We start from the raw sequence: 22,826 nt of genomic DNA on the forward strand, positions 1-22,826 counted from the left end.
GCCGGGCACCATACTGTGCTGTACTGTGCTGTACGAGCGTGCCTGTGTGCCTGCGTGCGTGCACATGGTTTTTTATAGCCTCTGATCCTTCATTGTCTTCCCACTGTTTGTCTGTGCAGTCATAATCTGAATGAAGGACAGTTCCAGAAAGGGAGAGAAGAGACAGACAGGCAGGCAGCCAGAGATGCAGGCAGGCAGGCAGGCAAACGAGGTAGAAGTTAGACTGACAAATCACTGTTGCATACAAATGTTAATGACAATGCTCCATTTGATTTACACAACGCTGCCCTCTTGTGGACCATTAGTGGATTTCAATCATGAATTCATTATTGATTGTCATGGCAAATGTATTATGCACAATTAAAATTGCCTGAGCAACAAAGAACATAATTTGATCAGAAGAATTCCCCAGTCAATGTTGAATTTTGCCCAAGAAAGAAGACTTTGACACAACTTTGATTACGTGACTCTAAAAAGGCAGAACATCCTCAAAGCAGATTTTTCAACGCTGCCAGCCGAGTGCCTCTGTGCCTGTGTGTGTGTGTGTGTGTGTGTGTGTGTGTGTGTGTGTGTGTGTGTGTGTGTGTGTGTGTGTGTGTGTGTGTGTGTGTGTGTGTGTGTGTGTGTGTGCGCGCGTGTGGTGCATGTTTCTGTTATGAATACAGTGAAGATTTTTCCTACTTTGTAATCAGATTTTGTCAGTTTATGTAGTTCATGCCAAACGGGTCGAGTTAATGTAATTCATTTATTTTGTCCTAGATCCATATTTAAAAATACCTTCCTAAAGCTAATGATCTATGGAAATTGATCTCGCCTTTCATTTACAGTAATTTGGAACTCATTACTGTATTTTGAGCACCGTTCGTCAATGTCCCTCTCTGTCTCCTCACCTATACACACACGCACGCACGTGTGCACAAACACACACACACACACACACCTAGACATTTTAATTAGCTTATTATCTTTGAGAGGGATAATTGCACAGATAGAAGTCTAAATCTGGAGGTGTTTCAATTATTCTGTCTGGCTGGCTCCAGGCGAAGTATCCCTCATCATAACTAATACATAGTCTGGCTGATTAGCTTAAGACATCACACTGTTTGCTCTCCAATAGGGCTGTCTGTCTCTGTGTGTGTGTGTTGGAGTGCGTGCGTGTGTCAGCATAACATTGGATGGGAGCTATTTCAAGCATGTCTCTAAGGCTGTGTACTAACCGACAGTCAGCCAGCTAATTTTATTTGAGGTTTTCTGTAATTGCAGTGAGATCGAGGAGATCCTTCCACGAGCATATCAGGACACACACACACACACACACACACACACACACACACAAACACATAAACACATAAGCACACGCACGCAATCAAGACATAGAAAATCATTCTCTGAATTATCAGACATGATCTTTTATCGGTCTGAGCATAGACGTTTGCAACATGAAGACAATTCAGTTTCAAAAGATCTAAATAAAATCAATGTAGAAAATTGCTTTTGGCTTGACAGTGACATGATAAACATCACAAACAAACAACTGTAAAATATCAGCAGCACATTAGTGCCATTTCATTCAACTGCTATGCAAAGGGAAAACAGACAGGTGTGTGTGTGTGTGTGTGTGTGTGTGTGTGTGTGTGTGTGTGTGTGTGTGTGTGTGTGTGTGTGTGTGTGTGTGTGTGTGTGTGTGTGTGTGTGTGTGTGTGTGTGTGTGTTGGCCAAGGTTATCAGATTTAGCAAGGACTGAATCTTGGAGCCCTCAGTTGCTCGGTGGTGTGGCTGAGTGTTACGTGGTCACTAGGTGCTGTTGCTGAGGAGCTTAGTCCCAATACAGCCTGTGGAGCATTAATCACTGAGCTGGCAGACCAGTCCTCCTTACTCTTCTACCCCCTTTCTCAACTCTCTGTTTCCCCCCTCTATTTCCCCCTTTTTTCATCTGGTCCCTTATTATTATTGTAAATGCATTGAGAACACTCACACACGCACACAAATGCGCATGCACACACCCACGCACACACACCCCTGTCCCGCAAACCACTTTCCATCTTATCCCTTGTAGATTTTTACTCTTCCTCCCCATTTCCATCGCTCTCATTGAGATTGTATTTCCACTTGTTGATAGTGTCCCATATCGTGTATCTAAACGGTTGTGACATAATGTCTTTCTCTTTCTGCTGTAAAGTCAGACACCTTTTTATTAGGATTCAGCGTACAGCAATAGATTTCCTGGTTAGTTGAGTCATTTGGTGTTGGTTGGATTTGGTTTGGTTTGGTTTGGTTTAGTTTTGGCCACTTACTCTTTCTTGACTGTTTAGTTTAACTGTGGTTAGTTTGTCAGTCTCTGCTTGGTTTGGCTGGGTAAGGTACACTGTGGTTGGTATGTCATTCTGGTTAACTGTTGGTTTGGTGACAGTTTTTGGTTAGTTGGGTGTTGTGGTGTTATTACTGCATCCGTGTATCAGGTGCCGAGCTAAACAACCTGAGGCCTGGCATCTTACTGGCGCAAAGACATGATACACCTGGAGTCAGATTTCACTCAATGACACACACTACAGCTCACTGGGACATACAGGCCTGCAAGTGTGTATGTGTGTTTGTGTAGGTGAAAGGGAAGCACCCATAGTAAAGAGAGCCACATCCGTGAGTTTGCCCACTGCTGCCAGCGTGGGCGCGCCAGTCCCAAATGCATGTCGGTCTCTCTCCTCACTCCCCCATTCCACCCCTTTCCTCACAGACTCACGGCATTTCTGAAGTGATCTCTCTGCTTTCCTTCCCTCCTCTCCTCTCCCGAGTCCGCTAATCCTGTCTCTTCTCTCCTCCCTCTTCCCCTCTCCTCCATCTTCTGTCCTCCCTCTCTCCCCTTCTCCCAGCTCTCCTCCTTCTTTCATCCTTCTCTCCTAGCTCTTTCTTACCTCTATCCAAACTCATGCCACTTACCCAATTACACACTAGGAGGGACTGAGCAGGAGGGGATGGAGAGAGGGAGGGAAGGAAGGGAAACAAACAGAATGACAGAAAGAAACGGTTATAGGTAGACGAATAGGAGTGAGAGTAAAATAATAAACCTTAGATATACCTTAGAACTACAGTGGACTATAATCACCTCTCGACTCTGGTTAATGGCGTTGGAGTGTTCGTCTAACTTTTAACAATTGTTATCTGGACTTACGGACGATTGATGATAGTTGACGAGGCTGGCTGACAGGTCCAATCGGAGGGCGGCTGAGTTACGGAGAACCTTCTCTGTGCCCTCTGAGGCATCAAGGCTTTGACTAACAACCACCTGTGAGCTGTTCTTGACAGGGCAGCTACTACGGACAGTCAACTCTATACTGTCAATACTACCTACCACAGACAGGAGAGAGGGGATAGAGGGAGTTTGTCTCAACATCGTCATCACTTCTGACCTTAGTGGACGTGCCATGACTTTTTACTGGCAGATAGTGGGAGACTGAACAAGAGAGAGAGAACAGGTGGACAGAGTGATATAAATGCGACTGGGGGACCGGAGGGGTACTGAGCTAAGGGGGGCTCTCTTGGATTGACACGGATAGACAGAAAGAACGAGAGAAAGATAGAGGGAAAGGAGAGATCTCTCCATCTCTTGGACAGTGTGTCAAGATGCAGTTGATGTTTTTCCGTGAAGTGTGGGAGATGGAGGGGTTGCAGACAGTAGGGATACTCCTGGTGGTCTGTAGCTCCCTCAAACTGATGCACTTCCTGGGGCTCATCGATTTCTCCTCCGGAGGTAAGATACAGGGGGCTGAGGGCTAGGTATGAAACATGGGACAGATATAGTTAAAGGACAGGAAGGGTGGGGGGGGTTAGGGACAGGGATAGGGGGGCAGAGGGGCTTGAGGTTAGGGAGAGGGTTAGGGTGTGGGAGAGATGTCTATGTATGACAAGAAGACTCAATCCTTAATCTGTCTGATAAATGGTGGACTTTAATGGCTGTAATTCAGGTTATTGGGTGTCAAATCGAGCGTGCGTACATTTTTCGGGTACACTTTCCAAATGTCGACCTAACAAAATACGCTAGACAGGGTGGGATCTTTTTGTATCTGGAAAATTAATTATGTGAGAAATATTGATGGAAATGCTTTTATGTGCAAATATTGATATATTAATCATCATATTGACGTAAACGACATGTTGTGTGGTCCTCCCACTATGACTCGTCAGGAAAGCATGCAGTTTATTAGGCTACAGATGGAATCAATTATGAGGAACTTCACAGGGTGGTGAAAGTGCAAGGTGATGAGTTTGACGCTCCTTTCCAATAACTATTGTTGGTCTTATGTCATAAGACATGATAATCGATGAATGGCTGAAGTTTGACAACTAAAAATAATTTAGCTCTTTTGTCAATAATAATAATCTCTTCATATATAAACTATACGTGTGCTCTTAGCCAACAGTGAGAAGATAGCGCTGTTGGCTACAGCGCACTTTCCAATTTCAGAGTGGGCACACTCACTATACAACCCACATTTTTTTTATGAGAAAACAATCAGTAGAGTTGAAACCGCGATGAAACCCCATTTAACTTTTCGCAAAAAGTATTTTTATGTGCACTACGTCGTCACGCACAGCCTTTTATCTGCCACGAGTCAGTTTGATAGAAACACATCTCTGGTGGGAAAATGTGTTTTTTATGCAGATTTTAGAACATTTTGCATGTCACCAATTGGATGACCTAGCTTGTGTCTACATCTATTTTTCCTCTCTCACTCTTCTCTGTGCCTAATGAGCTGTCTATAATTTATATTACTAATGGACAGATTCCTAGATGGTTAGTTGGCCATGGATTACAGCCGTTTGAGGGTAATAGTAGACACGTTTTTCCAAAACATGGTTTGTGTATAGGTGCCCTCGAGGGAACACAAGGCAGAGCTAGCCGAAACGACACAAAACAATTGCTTTCCGGACATTCGTTAATTTGAGATGTTAAGGTTAATTTCATCAATTGCTTGTACTTGTAATTGGAATGTACACTACCGTTCAAAAGTTTGGGATAACTAACCCATCTCCTTGTTTTTGAAAGAAAAGCACATTTGTTTTGTCTACTAAAATAACATCAAATTGATCAGAAATCCAGTGTAGACATTGTTAATGTTGTAAATGACTATTGTAGCCGGAAACGGCTGATTTTTTTATGGAATATCTACACAGGGGTGCAGAGGCCCATTATCAGCAACCATCACCCAAATATTCAGTTTTATTTGGAATGGCAAGCCAGACAAAATTAAATGGTCCTTTTTATGCAAGGAATATGAATTCGTTAGGCAAAAACTTAAGGACTCAGTCAAACAAATGTTATACTTAAATCCGAACTGGTTCTTTAGCAGATTACTAAGAATGTCTCATCCCCATGTTTAAGAATGGCCATCTTCCCTTTATTCAGATTAAAACTTGTGACTTTTGGTTAATTGAAAATGAAATAATCTCCAAAATATTGCTATTTTTAAAACAAGCTGTTTTAAAAGTTGGGTGCAATTTTAGTTTAATCCACCAGAAAAGACAGAAGAATAATACAACAAATAATGTGGTCAAACTCAAATATACTATTTGATTAAAAAAAGAACATTATAAAAATAAAGTTATAGTCTTTGTAAATGATATCATAAATAGGACTGGTGGAGTTATGCCACACATGCAGCTAACAATATAAGGAAGTGTCTGCTCTCCCAAAAATGACAACCAACTAATTGCAGCATTACTTCAAAAATGGAAGAGGTGGAAAATTAATTCCTTAAAAAGGAATTATTACTTAAAATCATAAAATTGTGTTCTCCCCACTGTATATATATATATATATATATATATATATATATATATATATATATATATATGGGTGATACAACCATCCCAGTACACTTAAAAATATATGGTAAATAGAAATCTAACTGGATGGTCTTCAGAAATAGATGGGAGTAGGATAGGAGTAAAAACAAACAAAAGATAACCATAGTTAAGTAGATTGTGTCCAAAACATGTAGATAGTATGTATAAGCTGGAAGAAGAAGCCTAAGTGTTGTTGTTCATTCGTTTACTCCAATTAGGGGAGGGGTGGTAGGGTCAGTGGAAAATAATAAAGGAAAATATATTTTCAAAATGTGTGTGTGTTTAAGGTCACCGTTATGAAAACTTAGGACACTAAAGAGGCCTTTCTACTGACTACTGACTCTCTTTCTACTGACACCAAAAGAAAGATGCCCAGGGTCCCTGCTCATCTGCGTGAACGTGCCTTAGGCATACTGCAAGGAGGCATGAGGACTGCAGATGTGGACAGGGCAATAAATTGCAATGTCCGTACTGTGAGATGCCTAAGACAGCGCAGGGAGACAGGACGGACAGCTGATCGTCCTCGCAGTGGCAGACCACGTGTAACAACACCTGCACAGGATCGGTACATCGAATATCACACCTGCGGGACAGGTACAGGATGGCAACAACAACTGCCCGAGTTACAACAGGATTGCAAAATCCCTCCATCAATGCTCAGAATATATGCATTAGGCTGAGAGAGGCTGGACTGAGGGCTTGTAAGCCTGTTGTAAGGCAGGTCATCATTGGCAACAACGTCGCCTATGGATGCAAACCCACCGTCGCTGGACCAGACAGGACTGGCAAAAAAGTGCTCTTCACTGACGAATCACAATTGTGTCTCACCAGGGGTGATGGTCAGATTCGCATTTATAGTCGAAGGATGAGCGTTACATCGAGGCCTGTACTCTGGAGCGCGATCGATTTGGAGGTGGAGGGTCCATCATGGTCTGGGGCAGTGTGTCACAGCATCATCGGACTGAGCTTGTTGTCATTGCAGGCAATCTCAACACTGTGCGTTACAGGGAAGACACCCTCCTCCCTTATGTGGTACCCTTCCTGCAGGCTCATCCTGACATGACCCTCCAGCATGACAATGCCACCAGCCATACTGTTTTTTCTGTGTGTGATTTCCTGCAAGACAGGAATGTCAGGGTTCTGCCATGGCCAGCGAAGAGCCCAGATCTCAATCCCATTGAGCAGGTCTGGGACCTGTTGGTTCGGAGGGTGAGGCTTGGGCCATTCCCCCCAGAAATGTTTGGGAACTTGCAGGTCCCCCCCCCCTTTGTTCAGAGACACATTATTCCATTTCTGTTAGTCATATGTCTGTGGAACTTGTTTAGTTTATGTCTCAGTTGTTGAATCTTGTTATGTTCATACAAATATTTACACATGTTAAGTTTGCTGAAAATAAACGCAGTTGACAGTAAGAGGACGTTACTTTTTTTGCTGAGTTTCTGTATAGTTATTTCATATGTATGTGTACGTATTGTAGCGGTTTCAGGGGTTGTGTGGTGGGTGGAAGGACGGTATGTGCCTGAAAGGTTTATTTGTTTTCTGGCTGCCAGGACCACGGAAAGCAATGAGAAGTATTCCCCAGAGGTAGGACCATGGACAGCTCATGGGGAACCTTCTAGACTGCAGCAGAACAACCACACCTGTCTCCAGTTGTAATCAGAGGCAAACTGCAGACAGGGGAAACCAATCAGGGCCTCTACTTAACCGCGCCCTGGATTTCCTTCCTTTGTCTTTTCTTTGACCCCGGTAGGTGAAGGAGTAATATGTTATTGGAGAGACAGAGCGTACAGTGGAGAAGAAGGTTTACCGGAAGATAGGGACTGATGATTTTAAAACGAGGATCTTACCCCCAAAGACCAAGATTGGAGGACCTTCCACTGATGACGAAGTGTTTACTCTGTTTGTTTTGAGTTTGGTATATCAGGAACGCTGCCAAGCGGAAACGAAACGCCTCTTATTGGAGGAACAAATTAAGTGTCAACTGCAGGTTAATATGGACATACAAAAGTTAACTGCTGAATTCACTGCGGTGAACATTGCTCAACAGACCATTGTGGCTGGTCGATATCTGCAGAAAATGACACCAAATGTTGATGTTGAGGCTTTCCTAAAGATATTTGAGCGCACGGCAGAACGAGAGGCATGGCCACAGATACAATTTCAGGAATAATGGCTCTATTCCTTTGTGGGGATGCACATCAGGCGTGGTCTGATCTGGAAGCAACGGAAGCCAATGACTATGACACACTGAAGAAGGAAATATTAGCACAGTTGGGAGTCACCGTTTCTTTAAGGGCCCAGCGCTTACATACTTGGACGTATCAACCCGAGAAGGCACCCAGGTCACAGATATTTGACCTGGTTCACCTAGCAAAAAAATGGCTGGAGCCCGCAACCCTCAGTACTGGGGGCATTGTGGAAAGAATAGTGATTGACCACTACATGGCCTTACCTTAGGAGCTAAAGAAGGTTGTCAGCCAGGGCAGTCCCACCACAGCGGACAGAGTGGTGAACCTCATTGAGAGGTGTCGAGCAACTGACAAACTGCTCAAACCCAGTCGTCTGGACCGAACCACCCAGGAAAAGGGAGGCCTCAAAGGAGGAAGCAAGAAATCTCAACTGCAGACTCCCCGGGTTTGGAAAGGAAGAATCCAAAGAGCGGATGGGGAATGTGGGTGCCAGGACAAGGGTTTCCAACCTGAAGCAAAGGTGAGGAATATAGGGGTTGGTACCGACACCTGGGAGTGCTACCGCTGTGGCAAAATAGGACAGATCACATGGCACTGTCCCAAGAAGGAGGAACCTATGCTGTTCGACATTTCCAATCTACACCACTGCCATGTCATTTCAGCCCATGTCCAAGCCCACCGCCACCCACCACACCTCAGTTGGGTACAGGTCCAAGGGAAAGAAGTAGATGCTCTTCTAGACTCCGGGAGCATGGTCTCCCTCATCAGACCATCACTATTATCCCAGCCGCAGAGGACTGCCTCTCCAACCAGGGACATCACCTGTGTTCACGGGGACACCAAAACCTACCCAAACTCAGATGTAGAGATTAACACCACCAGAGTGCAGTTCAGAGTTAACCTAGGATTGATTGAGAACCTACCATATCCCGTGCTACTAGGTCACGACTGTCCATATTTTCAAGAATTGTGGAAAGGACTACAGGACGAAGTGCGCGGTGCCAGATAATAGGGCATGCCAGGCGATATTTACATTTTCCAGTGAAAAGAAAAGAAAACCGCTACCAAAGAACTATCTGACCTATGAAAGGAAAGTTAACAAATTGGTACTTACCTGCCCGACTCCTGCTTAACCGCGCCCTACATTTCCTTTCTTTGTCTTTTCTTTGACCCCGGCAGGTGAAGGAGTAATAGGTTATTGGGGAGACAGAGCGTATGGTGAAGGTTTACCGGAAGAAAGGAACTAATGATTTTCAACAAGGATTTTACCCCCAAAGACCAAGATTGGAGGACGTTCCACTGGTGACGAAGTGTTTTGAGTTTGGTATATCAGGAACATTGCCAAAATCTGATAATAACAAACCAGCTTAGCCCTTCACTTGGACTGGTGGTGTGTTGTTTGTAGGTGGAAACCCTGCCTTACAGAGATCAAAGCAATTGGACCATGAGGGCCCGATTCACACAGTCTCCTCTGAACAATTGATGTTGAAATGTGTCTGTTACTTGAGCTCTGTGAAGCATTTCTTTGGGCTGCAATCTGAGATGTAGTTAACTCTAATGAACTTATCCTCTGCAGCAGAGGTAACTCAGTGTCTTCCTTTCCTGTGGCGGTCCTCATGAGAGCCAGTTTCATCATAACGCTTGATGGTTTTGCTAGTGCACTTGAAGAAACTTTCAAAGTTCTTGACATTTTTCAGATTGACTGACCTTTGTGTCTTAAAGTAATGATGGACTGTCGGTTCTCTTTGCTTATTTGGGCTGTTCTTGCCATAATATGGGCTTAGTTCTATTTGGTAAAAGACCATCTTCTGTATACTGTAAATTCCACAAATTCACTTTTAACATGGCACACCTGTTAATTGAAATGCATTCCAGGTGACTACCTCATGAAGCTGGTTGAGAGAATGCCAAGCGTGTGCAAAGCTGTCATCAAGGAAAAGGGAGGCGAATTTAAAGAATCTCAAATATAAAATAAAAACGTTTGGTTACTAAATGATTCCATATGTGTTATAGTTTTGATGTCTTTACTATTATTCTACAATGTAAAAAAACAACATGTTAAAATAAAGATAAAACATTAAATGAGTATTAGGTGTGTCCAAACGTTTGACTGGTACCGTATGTACAGTGTATATATATATATATATATATATTTTTATATATGGGGGATTGGAAATGATGCAGACAATTACGTTGATGGAAGCTTCAATCTATCTGCAATGTTAAAGCTGATCTCCCCTCAAAAAAAGTTTTGATTAAAAAAAACTTATGTAGGGAATAATGTCACCCTGTCTGTGTGTGTGTGCGTGCGTGTGTGTGAGTGCATGCATGCATTTTGGCTAGGGATAGAGCAGTGTGTGATTGACTCAGCCCTGGTGGCCATAATGGCTTTGATGTCCCTGCTTGGGCCAGATCAAACACACACACACTCCATCCCGTCTCCCAAGGCTACTCTCTCTGTGTGTGTGTGTGGGTGGGTGTGTGTCAGTACATTTTGCTCCAATCTCTAACCTCGTACTGCCTATTTTGGCAGCATACCTGTAGGGGGTGGGACAGAAAGCTTATGGGGAAGAAAGGGAGTGACACGGTCAGCAGATCAACAGCTTGTCCTTAGTACATAATAGGGATTGTGTCAACCTGTGTGTGTGTGTGTGCGCATGCGTGTGTTCATTCAGAGGTGTATTGGTATATAGTTACAGGTCATACAATACTGGTCTGTATCATGGCCTTCATCCCTCCGACTTCTGGAGATCTTCTAGAAGTAGTGAAGTTGCTGTTACTTCGGAGATGCAGGTGCTCTCTTCTTCTCTCTGCCTTAACCTTTAGAACACACAGGGATACAGTACGACTTCGCTCTGACAGTACCAGGTCTGATTCTTACTGAGTGTGTCTTCGAATTGCACTGTGATTATTCTTGGTTCCAACTTGGGTTGTACTTGTGCTGTTTGTGTGGTCAGTGGGTTGAGGGTGAGTAGTGAGTAACATGAGCTGATTTCTGGTGGATGAGTTCTGATGAATGAGTTCTGATGAATGAATTCTGTTGGATGACTTCTGAAGGATGAGTCCTGGAGTTCTGATGGATGACTTTGGAGTTCTGGTGGACGAGTTCTGATGGATGAGTTCTAGTGGTTGAATTCTGATCTGTTCAAATGTGAGGACTGGTTGGGTTTGAGTCGTTTGATCAAGGCCCTGCTGAATGTTGATCTAACACAGATGTTTTCAAAGTGTGAGGCGCGCCTCACCAGGGAGTTACTAGTTACTGTAATGGATTACATTTAGAAAGTAACCTACCCAACCTGTGAATGTTGTAATTGATGTTCCACATTTAAATTACACAAGATATTAACCTCATTAACAGTTAAACCTTTATTTTGGGGGTTATTTAATTTGTTTTATGTGTCAAACCTCAAAATCAGACACAAACAAACACACGTCATAGAATTACGCCCACCTCTCCATTCTTCTGTATGAAATTGCACAAACTCCAAACATTTTGCTGTGCATGTTGGGACACCACTTTTCTCTGGACCCTGCAGCCTTGCTGGCTTGGTCGAATAGGCTATTGGAAGTTCTAATTAGCCCCTACACCCTTGATCATTTTTACGCCCTCAGCTTTTGGACACGCACATATGGCGGGGGTGCGCGTGAACGTGCAAATGTAGGGCCGAGGGGAAGGGACTGGTTCTGGATTCAGCATAACTGCATTCGGTTCTCTAATAATTAATAAATATTAGACCTGTTTCTAGTTACATTCGCGGGGAAAACACACCTTTTAAAGCAGTTTGGTGGCTCCATTTAAAATGAGGGGTATTCCAGCTTTCCAGTGCTACCACATTTATTTCCCAATTCCAAAAATTGCTTGCATGGCATCGTTTAAAAAATGCATACAACCAGAATTGCTCTTAAAGGGGCAACAGCGTTTTAAAAAGGGCAATGACATACTTTGTGAAATAAACAACAACAAAACATTTTTAGACTGAATTAACTGTATATTTTGAAAGCACTTTTATTGATTTAAAGTATGTTGCATGTTCATAAAAGTTGTTTTCTAACAGTTTCATTGCAACTATATATTTTAAAACAAAATGTAATATATATACATGTATATAATGGAAATTATTGTCTTGATGTTCCCTGAAGGGAGGCCACTGTCTCAGACTTTGAAAACGCCTGGAGTAGAGAGTTGGGCTTGAGCTCAACAGGCTAACCATATGGCTTTTCTCTAGGAGGCATTATGTCTATCAAAAACTATTGTACTGGTAGTCTAGGAATTGCCTAGAAATTGCGTTGCATTGATTCCTATAAATCTTTGAAAAGGTCACGTAAATGTGGATTTTTAACTCATAAGAACCCTTTTGCCCTTTCTCTGTTTGCCATTGGCTTCCTTCAGTTTCCTGTAGTCCATTCAGACTGAAGATAATTATGGCTTCATACTGAGTGTTAATTATTTCTTTGTGTTTGCCAATGACTCACCCGTAGAGGTCTGTGTATGGTGATGTAAGCTATCAGCTGAAATGGACGCACACGCCCGTCCTAGAAAAGCCAGGTCAGCAAACCGAACCGTTGCCCTTACTATGGGAGACTGCTGTGCATGCTTTAATGAGTTGCATGTTGCTTATGCTGTGTGTGTGTGTGCGCATGTGTGTGTGCGTGTGCGTGCATGCATGTGCGCGTGTGTGCGCACGTGTGTGTGCTCATGCGTGCGTGCGTGCGTGTGTGTGTGTGTGTGCATGGTTGTGGGTGTGCATGTCAGGCCTGCGTCTGTGAGTTTTTCTTTCTTTGTGTGTCTATGTGTGCTCTATGTCTAACCTCTGCTATGGTTGGTGATTACAGGTAACACTCCCACCATCAAAAGTAAAAAGACTATAAAGCAGAGATTCCTCAAGCTGCTACCCTGCTGCACACCTTCTGTTGCCGCCTCAGTCAGTCAATGCAAGTGACTCTTCAGTCTTCACTCTCCCTACACACACATACACACATGGTCCCGCAAATGCACACACACGCAATCTTACTCTTACACACACACACACACGCACGCACGCACACACACACACACACAAACACACACACACACACACACATACACACACACACACACACACACACACAAACACACACACATGGCACACATACACATGGCACACACACACACACACACAAACACACACACATGGCACACACATACACACACACACACACACACACACACACATGGCACACACATACACACACATGGCACACACACATGTGCATGCTTCCACACAGACACAGACACATACACACACACCTTCTCTCTCTCTCTCTTTCTCTCTTACACACACACACACTGTATACAATATATCTGGATATATCTCAGTATTATTGAACTGTGTGTTCTGGAGGTATTTTACAGTATTTTTGTCTGGTATGGTGAGTGACTGATGTATGTCTAGAGGTGAGAAGTGAGATGCAGACAGACAGTCAGCCCTGCTTTGCATCTTGGGATAAGAGGAGAGGAGGAGTGAGGCATGATTGTCTTCAGCTGACTGTGTGTGTAATAAGGTTGGAAGAGAGGGATGAGTGGAGAGAGATGGATGGGGAGGGAGAGATGGAGTGTGAGGACCATATTATCATATTGCCTGAAGATCTGAGGGCTTTTGTCATTTCACTGATGTTTCGATGGTTTACCACTACTTTCACTGAAAGTTCTCATCAATGAGCACATTGGGTTACTAAATGAACTTCTCCATAGACATTCAGAAATCTCACAGTGTGATGTTGATATGTTTTTGTTTTCTATTGACGACTTGACGACTACCTGTCTTTCTTTGTGCACTTCAGTTTTGGGGAATTGCAATACAATGTAAATGTAGCGATTTATCATCTAACGGTATTGTTTAGTAAAGCTAATATCTGCTAACAGGAATGTAATGATATTTCAACAGTTCATAATTAACATTGATTTAGTTGGCTGTGTTTTTACCATTATATTTACTAGTACCAATTAAAAGGTGTGCCAGGCTGGCGCCTGTAGGAGTAGCCTATAGCAGTGGATGCTGGTGGGAGGAGCAATAACTGTACGGCTCATTGTAATGGCTGGAATGGAATTAATGGAACGATATGAAACGTATGGAAACCACATTTGACTCTGTTCCACTGATTCCACTCCAGCCAATACAATAAACCTGCCCTCTTATAGCTCCTCCCACCAGCCTCCACTGACCTAGGTATATCTAACAGTCCTCTCTGTCCCACAGACAGCGTAGAGGATGACTTTGAGTTGTCCACTGTGTGCCATCGACCAGAGGGGCTGGACAAACTACAGGAGCAGACCAAGTTCAACAAGAAGGAACTACAAGTTCTCTACAGGGGCTTCAAGAACGTGAGTTTGGGGGTGCGGGGAAGAGAGGGGATGGGGATCTGGGAAGGCTAGAGACCTGGGGCTGAGGGTTGGGAAAATTGCACCTCCGTCAATCAGTCGAGTCACGCTGTAAAATATATATACACTGCTCAAAAAAATAAAGGGAACACTAAAATAACACATTCTAGATCTGAATGAATGAAATATTCTTATTAAATACTTTTTTCTTTACATAGTTGAATGTGCTGATAACAGAATCACACAAAAATTATCAATGGAAATCAAATTTATCAACCCATGGAGGTCTGGATTTGGAGTCACACTCAAAAATAAAGTGGAAAACCACACTACAGGCTGATCCAGCTTTGATGTAATGTCCTTAAAACAAGTCCAAATGAGGCTCAGTAGTGTGTGTGGCCTCCACGTGCCTGTATGACCTCCCTACAATGCCTGGGCATGCTCCTGATGAGGTGGCGGATGGTCTCCTGAGGGATCTCCTCCCAGACCTGGACTAAAGCATCCGCCAACTCCTGGACAGTCTGTGGTGCAATGTGGCGTTGGTGGATGGAGCGAGACATGATGTCCCAGATGTGCTCAATTGGATTCAGGTCTGGGGAATACGCCTTCCTCTGCAAGAACTGCTCACACACTCCAGCCATATGAGATCTAGCACACAGGGCCAACCGCACCAGCATATGGTCTCCAAGGGGTCTGAAAGAAATGCCACCCCACACCATGACTGACCCACCGCCAAACCGGTCATGCTGGAGGATGTTGCAGGCAGCAGAGACGTCACGTCTGTCACATGTGCTCAGTGTGAAACTGCTTTCATCTGTCCAGACTGCCAATCTTGGTGTTCTCCAAAGACATGCACGGTGTTGGGCTAAGCACAACCCCACCATGCCCTCTACCACATGGAGAGTTTGAGCAGAATGCATTTGTGGCCCTGGAGGTAATTTTGCAGCATTCAAAAGTGACCAAAACATCAGCCAGGAAGCCACATCTCGCATTGATGTGCCAGGAACTGCACTACCTGAAACTTGTGTGGGTTGTAGACTCCGTCTCATGTGGTCTCAGCCAGAACATAGGAACAGTGGTCTGTGGTCCCCACCTTTATTGGGGGTGTCTTGCTAAATGCCTATAATTTCCACCTGTTGTCTATTCCATTTGCACAACAGCATGTGAAATTTATTGTCAATCAGTGTTGCTTCCTAAGTGGACAGTTTGATTTCACAGAAGTGTGATTGACTTGGAGTTACATTGTGTTGTTTAAGTGTTCCCTTTATTTTTTTGAGCAGTGTATATTTTTAATTCAGTCGGGATCTCAACTTACTGTTCAGCTTTAGATTAGTAGAATACAGAAGGTGCAATTTTGAACTTGGTTATATCAGTTATCTTATTGTTACAGTATATGTGACTGACCGGCTCAATTCGGTCTTATGTAGCAAAATTCAAAATTATGTTTTTTACATTGGATAAAAGTAGAAACTCAGAGTTAGAAAAGTGTATATCATACACTACAGTTGCAGAACAATGGGAAAGTAATTCTGCTTTGAAAGTTGATCAACTTGGAACTCCACTTTAGAGAAAATGGCCCTTGAATGTTTTGGTACACCTACTGGAGAGCTCTTTTTTTTGTCTACACCCATTCAGCATCGATCACACCCTCTTAAGCCTTTAGCCCCACCCATCTCTTTAAGGATTCACGTGAGACCATGTTCAAAATAGAGTGAGTACAGTAGTGTACTAAACAACCGACGATGGTTGGTTTATACTACGTCTATCGACATGTCTGTAGACAGTTGTGGCAGTGACATCATGAGCGTTCTATTGTCGTCTCAAGTCAACCTTTTCGTTGTCATTATGAAAAGTACAAATGCAAAACCTACAGGTTGCATGACATCAGCAAACTGGTGGTACAAAATAGCCTAACTGGTGTAATTTAACACCAATTAACCCAAATGAAATTAGCACACGTCAATCTAGCAAACCAGCAACTAAAATCAACTTTTTGGTTCTAACATTAAGTTAGCTGGCTAGCCAGTTCAAATGACCATACCATATAGCTGACAACGTCTTAACTTTAGCTAATTTGTGTTCATTATTATATGAAAATGAATTACAAGTTAATGGCATGCTAGTTACAGAAAATAGCTTACAGTTGTGAGTGTGATGAAAAGAAGCAGGGCATTCTACTGGATAATTTTATAACTTGGACACTATCTCGCTGGCCTAACATTATCTCCTAATTTAACTTTGGTGCAGGTTATGTTGTTCTTCACATTACTGTCTCTCGTAAACATACACTATATCAAATACAATCTTTATTTGTCACATGCACAGGATACAGAAGGTGTAAACAGTACAGTGAAATGGTTACCTACATAACATGTTTTTTTTGTTAAGCATGTAGCTAAACAATGAACCATTATCCCAACTCATAACGTTACTACCCTGCATAAATCTGTAAGTAACTAACCAACTAGTTTCAATGTTAGCTTGCTAGCTAACATTAGGCTGTAACTTGCAATGAAAATGACTTCATGATTGAATTAGAAATGTATAATATCTGTATGTAGCTAGCTAGATTCTCTTACACATATACATGGATGAACGATTATCCTTTTCTGTCACGGATGCCATGGTTGCCCTTAGTTTGAAAATGTAGTCCGGAGGCAGGTGTTTTATATCAAATCTAGAGTCGGCTTTCTATTCCGCAACAAAGCCTCCTTCACTCACGCCGCCAAACTTACCCTAGTAAAACTGACTATCCTACCGATCTTCGACTTCGGCGATGTCATCTACAAAATAGCTTCCAACACTCTACTCAGCAAACTGGATGCAGTTTATCACAGTGCCATGCGTTTTGTCACTAAAGCACCTTATACCACCCACCACTGCGACCTGTATGCTCTAGTCGGCTGGCCCTCGCTACATATTCGTCACCAGACCCACTGGCTCCAGGTCATCTACAATGCTAGGTAAAGCTCCACCTTATCTCAGTTCACTGGTCACAATGGCAACACCCACCCGTAGCACGCGCTCCAGCAGGTGTATCTCACTTGCCATCCCTAAAGCCAACACCTCCTTTGGCCGCCTTTCGTTCCAGTTCTCTGCTGCCTGTGACTGGAACGAATTGCAAAAATTGCTGAAATTGGAGACTTTTATCTCCCTCACCAACTTCAAACATCTGCTATCTGAGCAGCTAACCGATCGCTGCAGCTGTACATAGTCTATCGGTAAATAGCCCACCCATTTTTACCTACCTCATCCCCATACTGTTTTTATTTATTTACTTTTCTGCTCTTTTGCACACCAAAATCTCTACCTGTACATGACCATCTGATCATTTATCACTCCAGTGTTAATCTGCAAAATTGTAATTATTCGCCTACCTCCTCATGCCTTTTGCACACAATGTATATAGACTCTCTTTTTTTCTACTGTGTTATTGACTTTTTAATTGTTTACTCCATGTGTAACTCTGTGTTGTCTGTTCACACTGCTATGCTTTATCTTGACCAGGTCGCAGTTGCAAATGAGAACTTGTTCTCAACTAGCCTACCTGGTTAAATAAAGCTGAAATAAAAAAATAAAAAATCAATTTTAAAAAACAACAGCCTTCAGTGTTCTCTTTCTGACTCCCTCTGCATATTTGCAATCAAACGCCAGCATTTTCTCCATCTCCTTAGCTATCATACTCTGCTTCCACTGGAGATTCCACTGAGACCTTTATGATGTCTTTAAAAAGGCTGCATTGGAACGGATTACCTACACATACAGAGCAGCTCATGTTACAGACAGAAGCATGCTACATGGCAAATCAATCCGAACTCATCTCTCGGCATGTCCATCCCATCCAATATCTCAGCCAATCATGGCAAGTGGGAAGGTTCCTGACTTTTAACCAACTAGGCTCGTAATTGAACAATGTTATTCGTATTTACAGATGTAATACACATTTGTTATTAAGGCACATGAAAGTTCACATGTTCTAGAAAGCATTTCTGCCAAAAAATGCATTTTGATAAAGAATAAATCCCTATGTTCAAATGCCTCGCCTGTGAAGGAGTGACGTGTGACATACGCCTAGTTTCCTGAATCGAGACACATATGCCACTTGCTGACAGTCACTCATTTAGCCCATGTCAATTAAAATGGTTTAGATTGGTAAATTAGTCTAGCCAGCTATCTAACCTTGTAGTAATCATGGCCGAATAAAACCTATCCAAAGCAAAAACCGTAGACAGATGGTAGCATTCGCGTCAAACTGAAAGTGTGAATCATTGCATTTAACCACGGCAAGGTGACTTGGAATATGGTTTAATACAAACAGTACAGTTATGCCCCCCATAAGGAAATCAAACAGGCAAAATGTCAGTACAGAGACAAAGTGGAGTCGCAATTCAACGGCTAACAAGCAGGACCTTTGTGGCAGGGACTTCAGACAATCCAGACAAAAGACAAAACATCGCAAACACCGACGTCTTGCTCCCGGACAAGCTAAACACCTTCTTTGCCCACTTTGAGGATAACACAGCACCACCAACAAGGGCCTGTGGGCTCTCGTTCTCGTGAGTAAGACATTTAAACGTGTTAAACCTCGCTAGGCTGCCAGCCCAGATGGCTCCCTAGACTTGTCCTCAGAGCATGCGCAGAACAGCTTACTGGAGTATTTACAGACATATTCAATCTCTCCCTATCCCAGTCTTCTGTCCACACTTGCTTCAAGATGTACACCGTTGTTCCTACCCAAGAAAGCAAAGGTAACTGAACTAAATTACTATCACCCTGGATCACTCACTTCTGTCATCATGAAGTGCTTTGAGAGGCTAGCTACCGATCATTTTACCTCCATCTTACCTGGCACCCTAGACCCACTGCAATTTGCATACCGCCTCTATAGATCCACGGATGATGCAATCGCCATTGCATTGCACACTGCCCTATCTCATCTGGACAAGAGGAATACCTACGTAAGAACACTGTTCATACATCTCAGACCTCAACACCATAGTACCCTCCAGGCTCATCATTGAGCTTGGTTCCCTGGGTCTGAACCCAGACCTGTGCAACTGGGTCCTGGACTTCCTGATGGTCCACCCCCAAGTGGTGAAGGTTGGAAATAACACTTCCACTAGGCTGGTCCACAAGGGTGAGTGCTCAGCCCCCTCCTGTACTGCCTGTTCACCTATGACTGCGAGGCCATGCACTCCTCCAACTCAATCATCAAGTTTGCAGATGACACGACAGTGGTAGGCCTAATTACCAACAATGACTAGACAGCCTACAGGGAGGAGCTGAGGGCCCTGGCAGAGTGGTGCCAGTAAAAATAAACTCTCTCTCAACTTCAACAAAACGATGAAGCTGATCGTAGACTTCAGGAGACAGCAGAGGAAGCACGCCCCCATACACATTGACGGGGCCGCAGTTGAGAAGGTATAAAGATTCAAGTTCCTCGACGTACACATCACTGACAAACTGGAATTGTTCACCCACACAGAGAGTGTGGTGAAGAAGGTGCTATAGCACCTTGTTCAACCTTAGGAGGCTGAAGAATGTTGGTTTGCCCCAAAGACCCTAACAAACTTTTTCAGATGCACCATTGAGAGCACCCTGTCTGGCTGTAACACCGCCTGGTACGGCAACTGCACCGTCCGCAACCGCAGGGCTCTCCAGAGGGTGGTGCGGTCTGTCCAACGCATCACCGGGGGCACACTGCCTGCCCTCCATTGTATCTACATCTTCAGATGTCACAGGAAGGCCAAAAAAGATAATCAAGGAACTCAGCCACCCGAGCCATGGCCTGTTCACCCAGCTATCATCCAGAAGGCGATGTCAGTACAGGTGCATCAAAGCTGTGATCGAGAGACTGAAAAACAGCTTTTATCTCAAGGCCATCATACTGTTAAATAGCCATAACTAGCCAGCCTCCACCCAGCACCCTGCCATGAACTTAGTCACTGTCGCTAGCCGGCTATCACCTGGTTACTCAACCCTGTACCTTAGAGGCTGCTGCCCTATGTACATACACATGAACTCACTGGTCAGTTTAATAATGTTTACATACTGTTTTTCTTATTTAAGATGTATAATACTGTATTCTAGTCAAGGCATCCTATTCAACTATTGCTGTACACACATATATATGTTTTTGTTTATTATAAATTAGTAAATAAATTTATGTTTTTGTTTATTATAAATTAGCAAACATTTCTTAAAACTTGTTTACACTTTGTCATTATGGGGTATTGTGTGTAGATTGATGAGAAAATATACTAATTGAATAAGGCTGTAACCTAACAAAATGTGGGAAAAGTAAAGGGGTCTGAATACTTTCTGAAGGCACTATATATATACTCTGGACTCCTACATTGCTTGACGTAATGTTTCTATTTGTATTAATTCCATTCTTTTACCCTTAGATTTGTGTGTATTGTTGTGTATTGTTTGATATTATTGCACTGTTGGAACTAGGAACACAAGCATTTCGTTACACCCACACTAACATCTGCTAAATATGTGAATTGCGACCAATAAAATTTGCTTTGATTTGACCTCCAGGGGGCCCCCATTGATTTCTTGTCACTCTCACTCAGATATCATATTAACCTGTCATAAGTCATGACAAAATGTGTAGAATTACATGAAATTTGCTTTAAAACTGCAAATATTATTCCCTCTTTCAAGAACGTACAATAGTAAAAGTATATGGATGGCAGAAGACTTGCCTTCTGACTGATCCTGTTCTTTCTGTGCTGTTGTTGGTAGGAGTGTCCGAGTGGAGTGGTGAATGAGGAGTCCTTTAAAACCATCTACTCCACATTCTTCCCCCAGGGAGGTGAGTCAATGACCGTTAAACCTTTGACCCCTGACCAATAAGCCTAAACCCAAACTAAGTATTTTAAGATCTGTTACTCCCCAAAGTAACTGAGACATTTAACAAGAGTAACAACATTTAAAACCAGTGATATTTGTATTGATGTGATGTCCCATTTTTTAACCATTATGTCTGTACTACTTACTGTAGGGCACTTACAGTACAAGGCCTTGTTTGAAATGATATTTAGGTTGAAGATGTATCTAACTACTTGTTACAGAATAAAAGTGTGTTGTCTGAAATTACATTTATGTGCTAACAACTTATTTGACCAGGTTTTGTTCCAAATATATCTACCCACTTGGAATTTTTTGTATATTGTTGTCTCAGATACATTTCAATGACATATTCTGTATGTCTCTATCTGTTCAGATTCGGGTGCGTATGCACATTTCTTGTTTGAGGCCTTTGACACTAACAAGAATGGATCGGTTAGTTTCGAGGTAAGATTATTTTTTACTATTGTCTACTTCCTAAGGGAGTGAGGAAAAACTCTCTCTGTCTGCATACTGTATATGCAGCTGCAGCTGAATATGTATACAAATAGAATAAATGCCTTTCTGCTCCTCTCAACACATACAGACACACACACACATACACATGCGACCTAAGGGTCGAAACATTGTTGATGGACACACTGGGGGAAAATAGTGTATTGCAGTGAGCCACACCATCTTCTTTGCTGATGCTATAGCCCAGGGGATGGGCGACACATGTTACTTCTGTTCTCAGAACCGATTAAAAATGTTCAGTTTTACCGGTCAGGAAGCGCATGGCTTCGTTCCCACAACCGATGTGAAACCGAAAACATATGTTCCCGCAACTTCCAAGGAACCAAATGTGCTTGTAGTGGTGGGAAAAAAGGTGTGTAAGTGTCGAATGCTGGTGAGTATGATGGGTGGTGAAGAATGTTTACAAAAATGTTAAATCTCTCTCTCTTTCTCTCTCTCTTTCTCTCCTCTCAATATCTTTGGCTTTCACTCTTTTTCTCTCAGGACTTTGTGTTTGGTCTGTCTATCATTCTGAGAGGAACGATAAACGACCGGCTAAACTGGGCCTTCAACCTGTACGACCTGAACAAAGACGGCTGCATCACCAAAGAGGTAACACACACGGCTGCACACAAACACAGATGCACACACACACATATACCATACTTGAAAATACAGAGTATCAACAACATTACTGGCCTGTATGACCGCTTGAAAAGAGCTTTTGTTTCAAAAAATCTGCACCAAATCATCCATTCTGTTTGCAACAAGGCCATTAAGTATTACTGCAAGACAACACGGCAAAGAAATACACTTTTTGGCCTAAATGGTTTAAGTCAAATCCTCGGCATTTTCAAGTTTTGTGGTGGCAGCATCATATTATGGGTATGCTTGTCACTGGCAGGGACTGGGGAGTTTGTCAGGATCAAAATTAAAAAATGAATGGAGCAAAGCCCAGCTACAAAGTTAGAGGAAAAAACCTCTCAGTCTTCGGGAAAGCTAACCCTGGGATAGAATTGTATTTTTCAGCAGGACAATTAAAAAACGTTTTTAAAAAAGACACACTAGAATGGCTTTCCAAGAGG

General features: G+C 42.9%; 1 protein-coding gene across 1 annotated transcript in view; it reads left to right on the top strand.

Annotated features, from left to right (window-relative positions):
* Positions 1–22,826, top strand: part of LOC112252777 (Kv channel-interacting protein 2-like) — a 109,954-nt gene that overhangs the window by 84,767 nt on the left and 2,361 nt on the right. The window contains exons 2-5 of the mRNA XM_024424358.2: positions 14,267–14,391; positions 21,142–21,211; positions 21,623–21,693; positions 22,246–22,353. Coding sequence (XP_024280126.2) covers positions 14,267–14,391; positions 21,142–21,211; positions 21,623–21,693; positions 22,246–22,353 — 374 coding nt within the window. The remainder of the gene's footprint in view (positions 1–14,266; positions 14,392–21,141; positions 21,212–21,622; positions 21,694–22,245; positions 22,354–22,826) is intronic.

This window comes from Oncorhynchus tshawytscha, linkage group LG06, assembly GCF_018296145.1.
Source record: "Oncorhynchus tshawytscha isolate Ot180627B linkage group LG06, Otsh_v2.0, whole genome shotgun sequence".
NCBI lineage: Eukaryota > Metazoa > Chordata > Actinopteri > Salmoniformes > Salmonidae > Oncorhynchus > Oncorhynchus tshawytscha.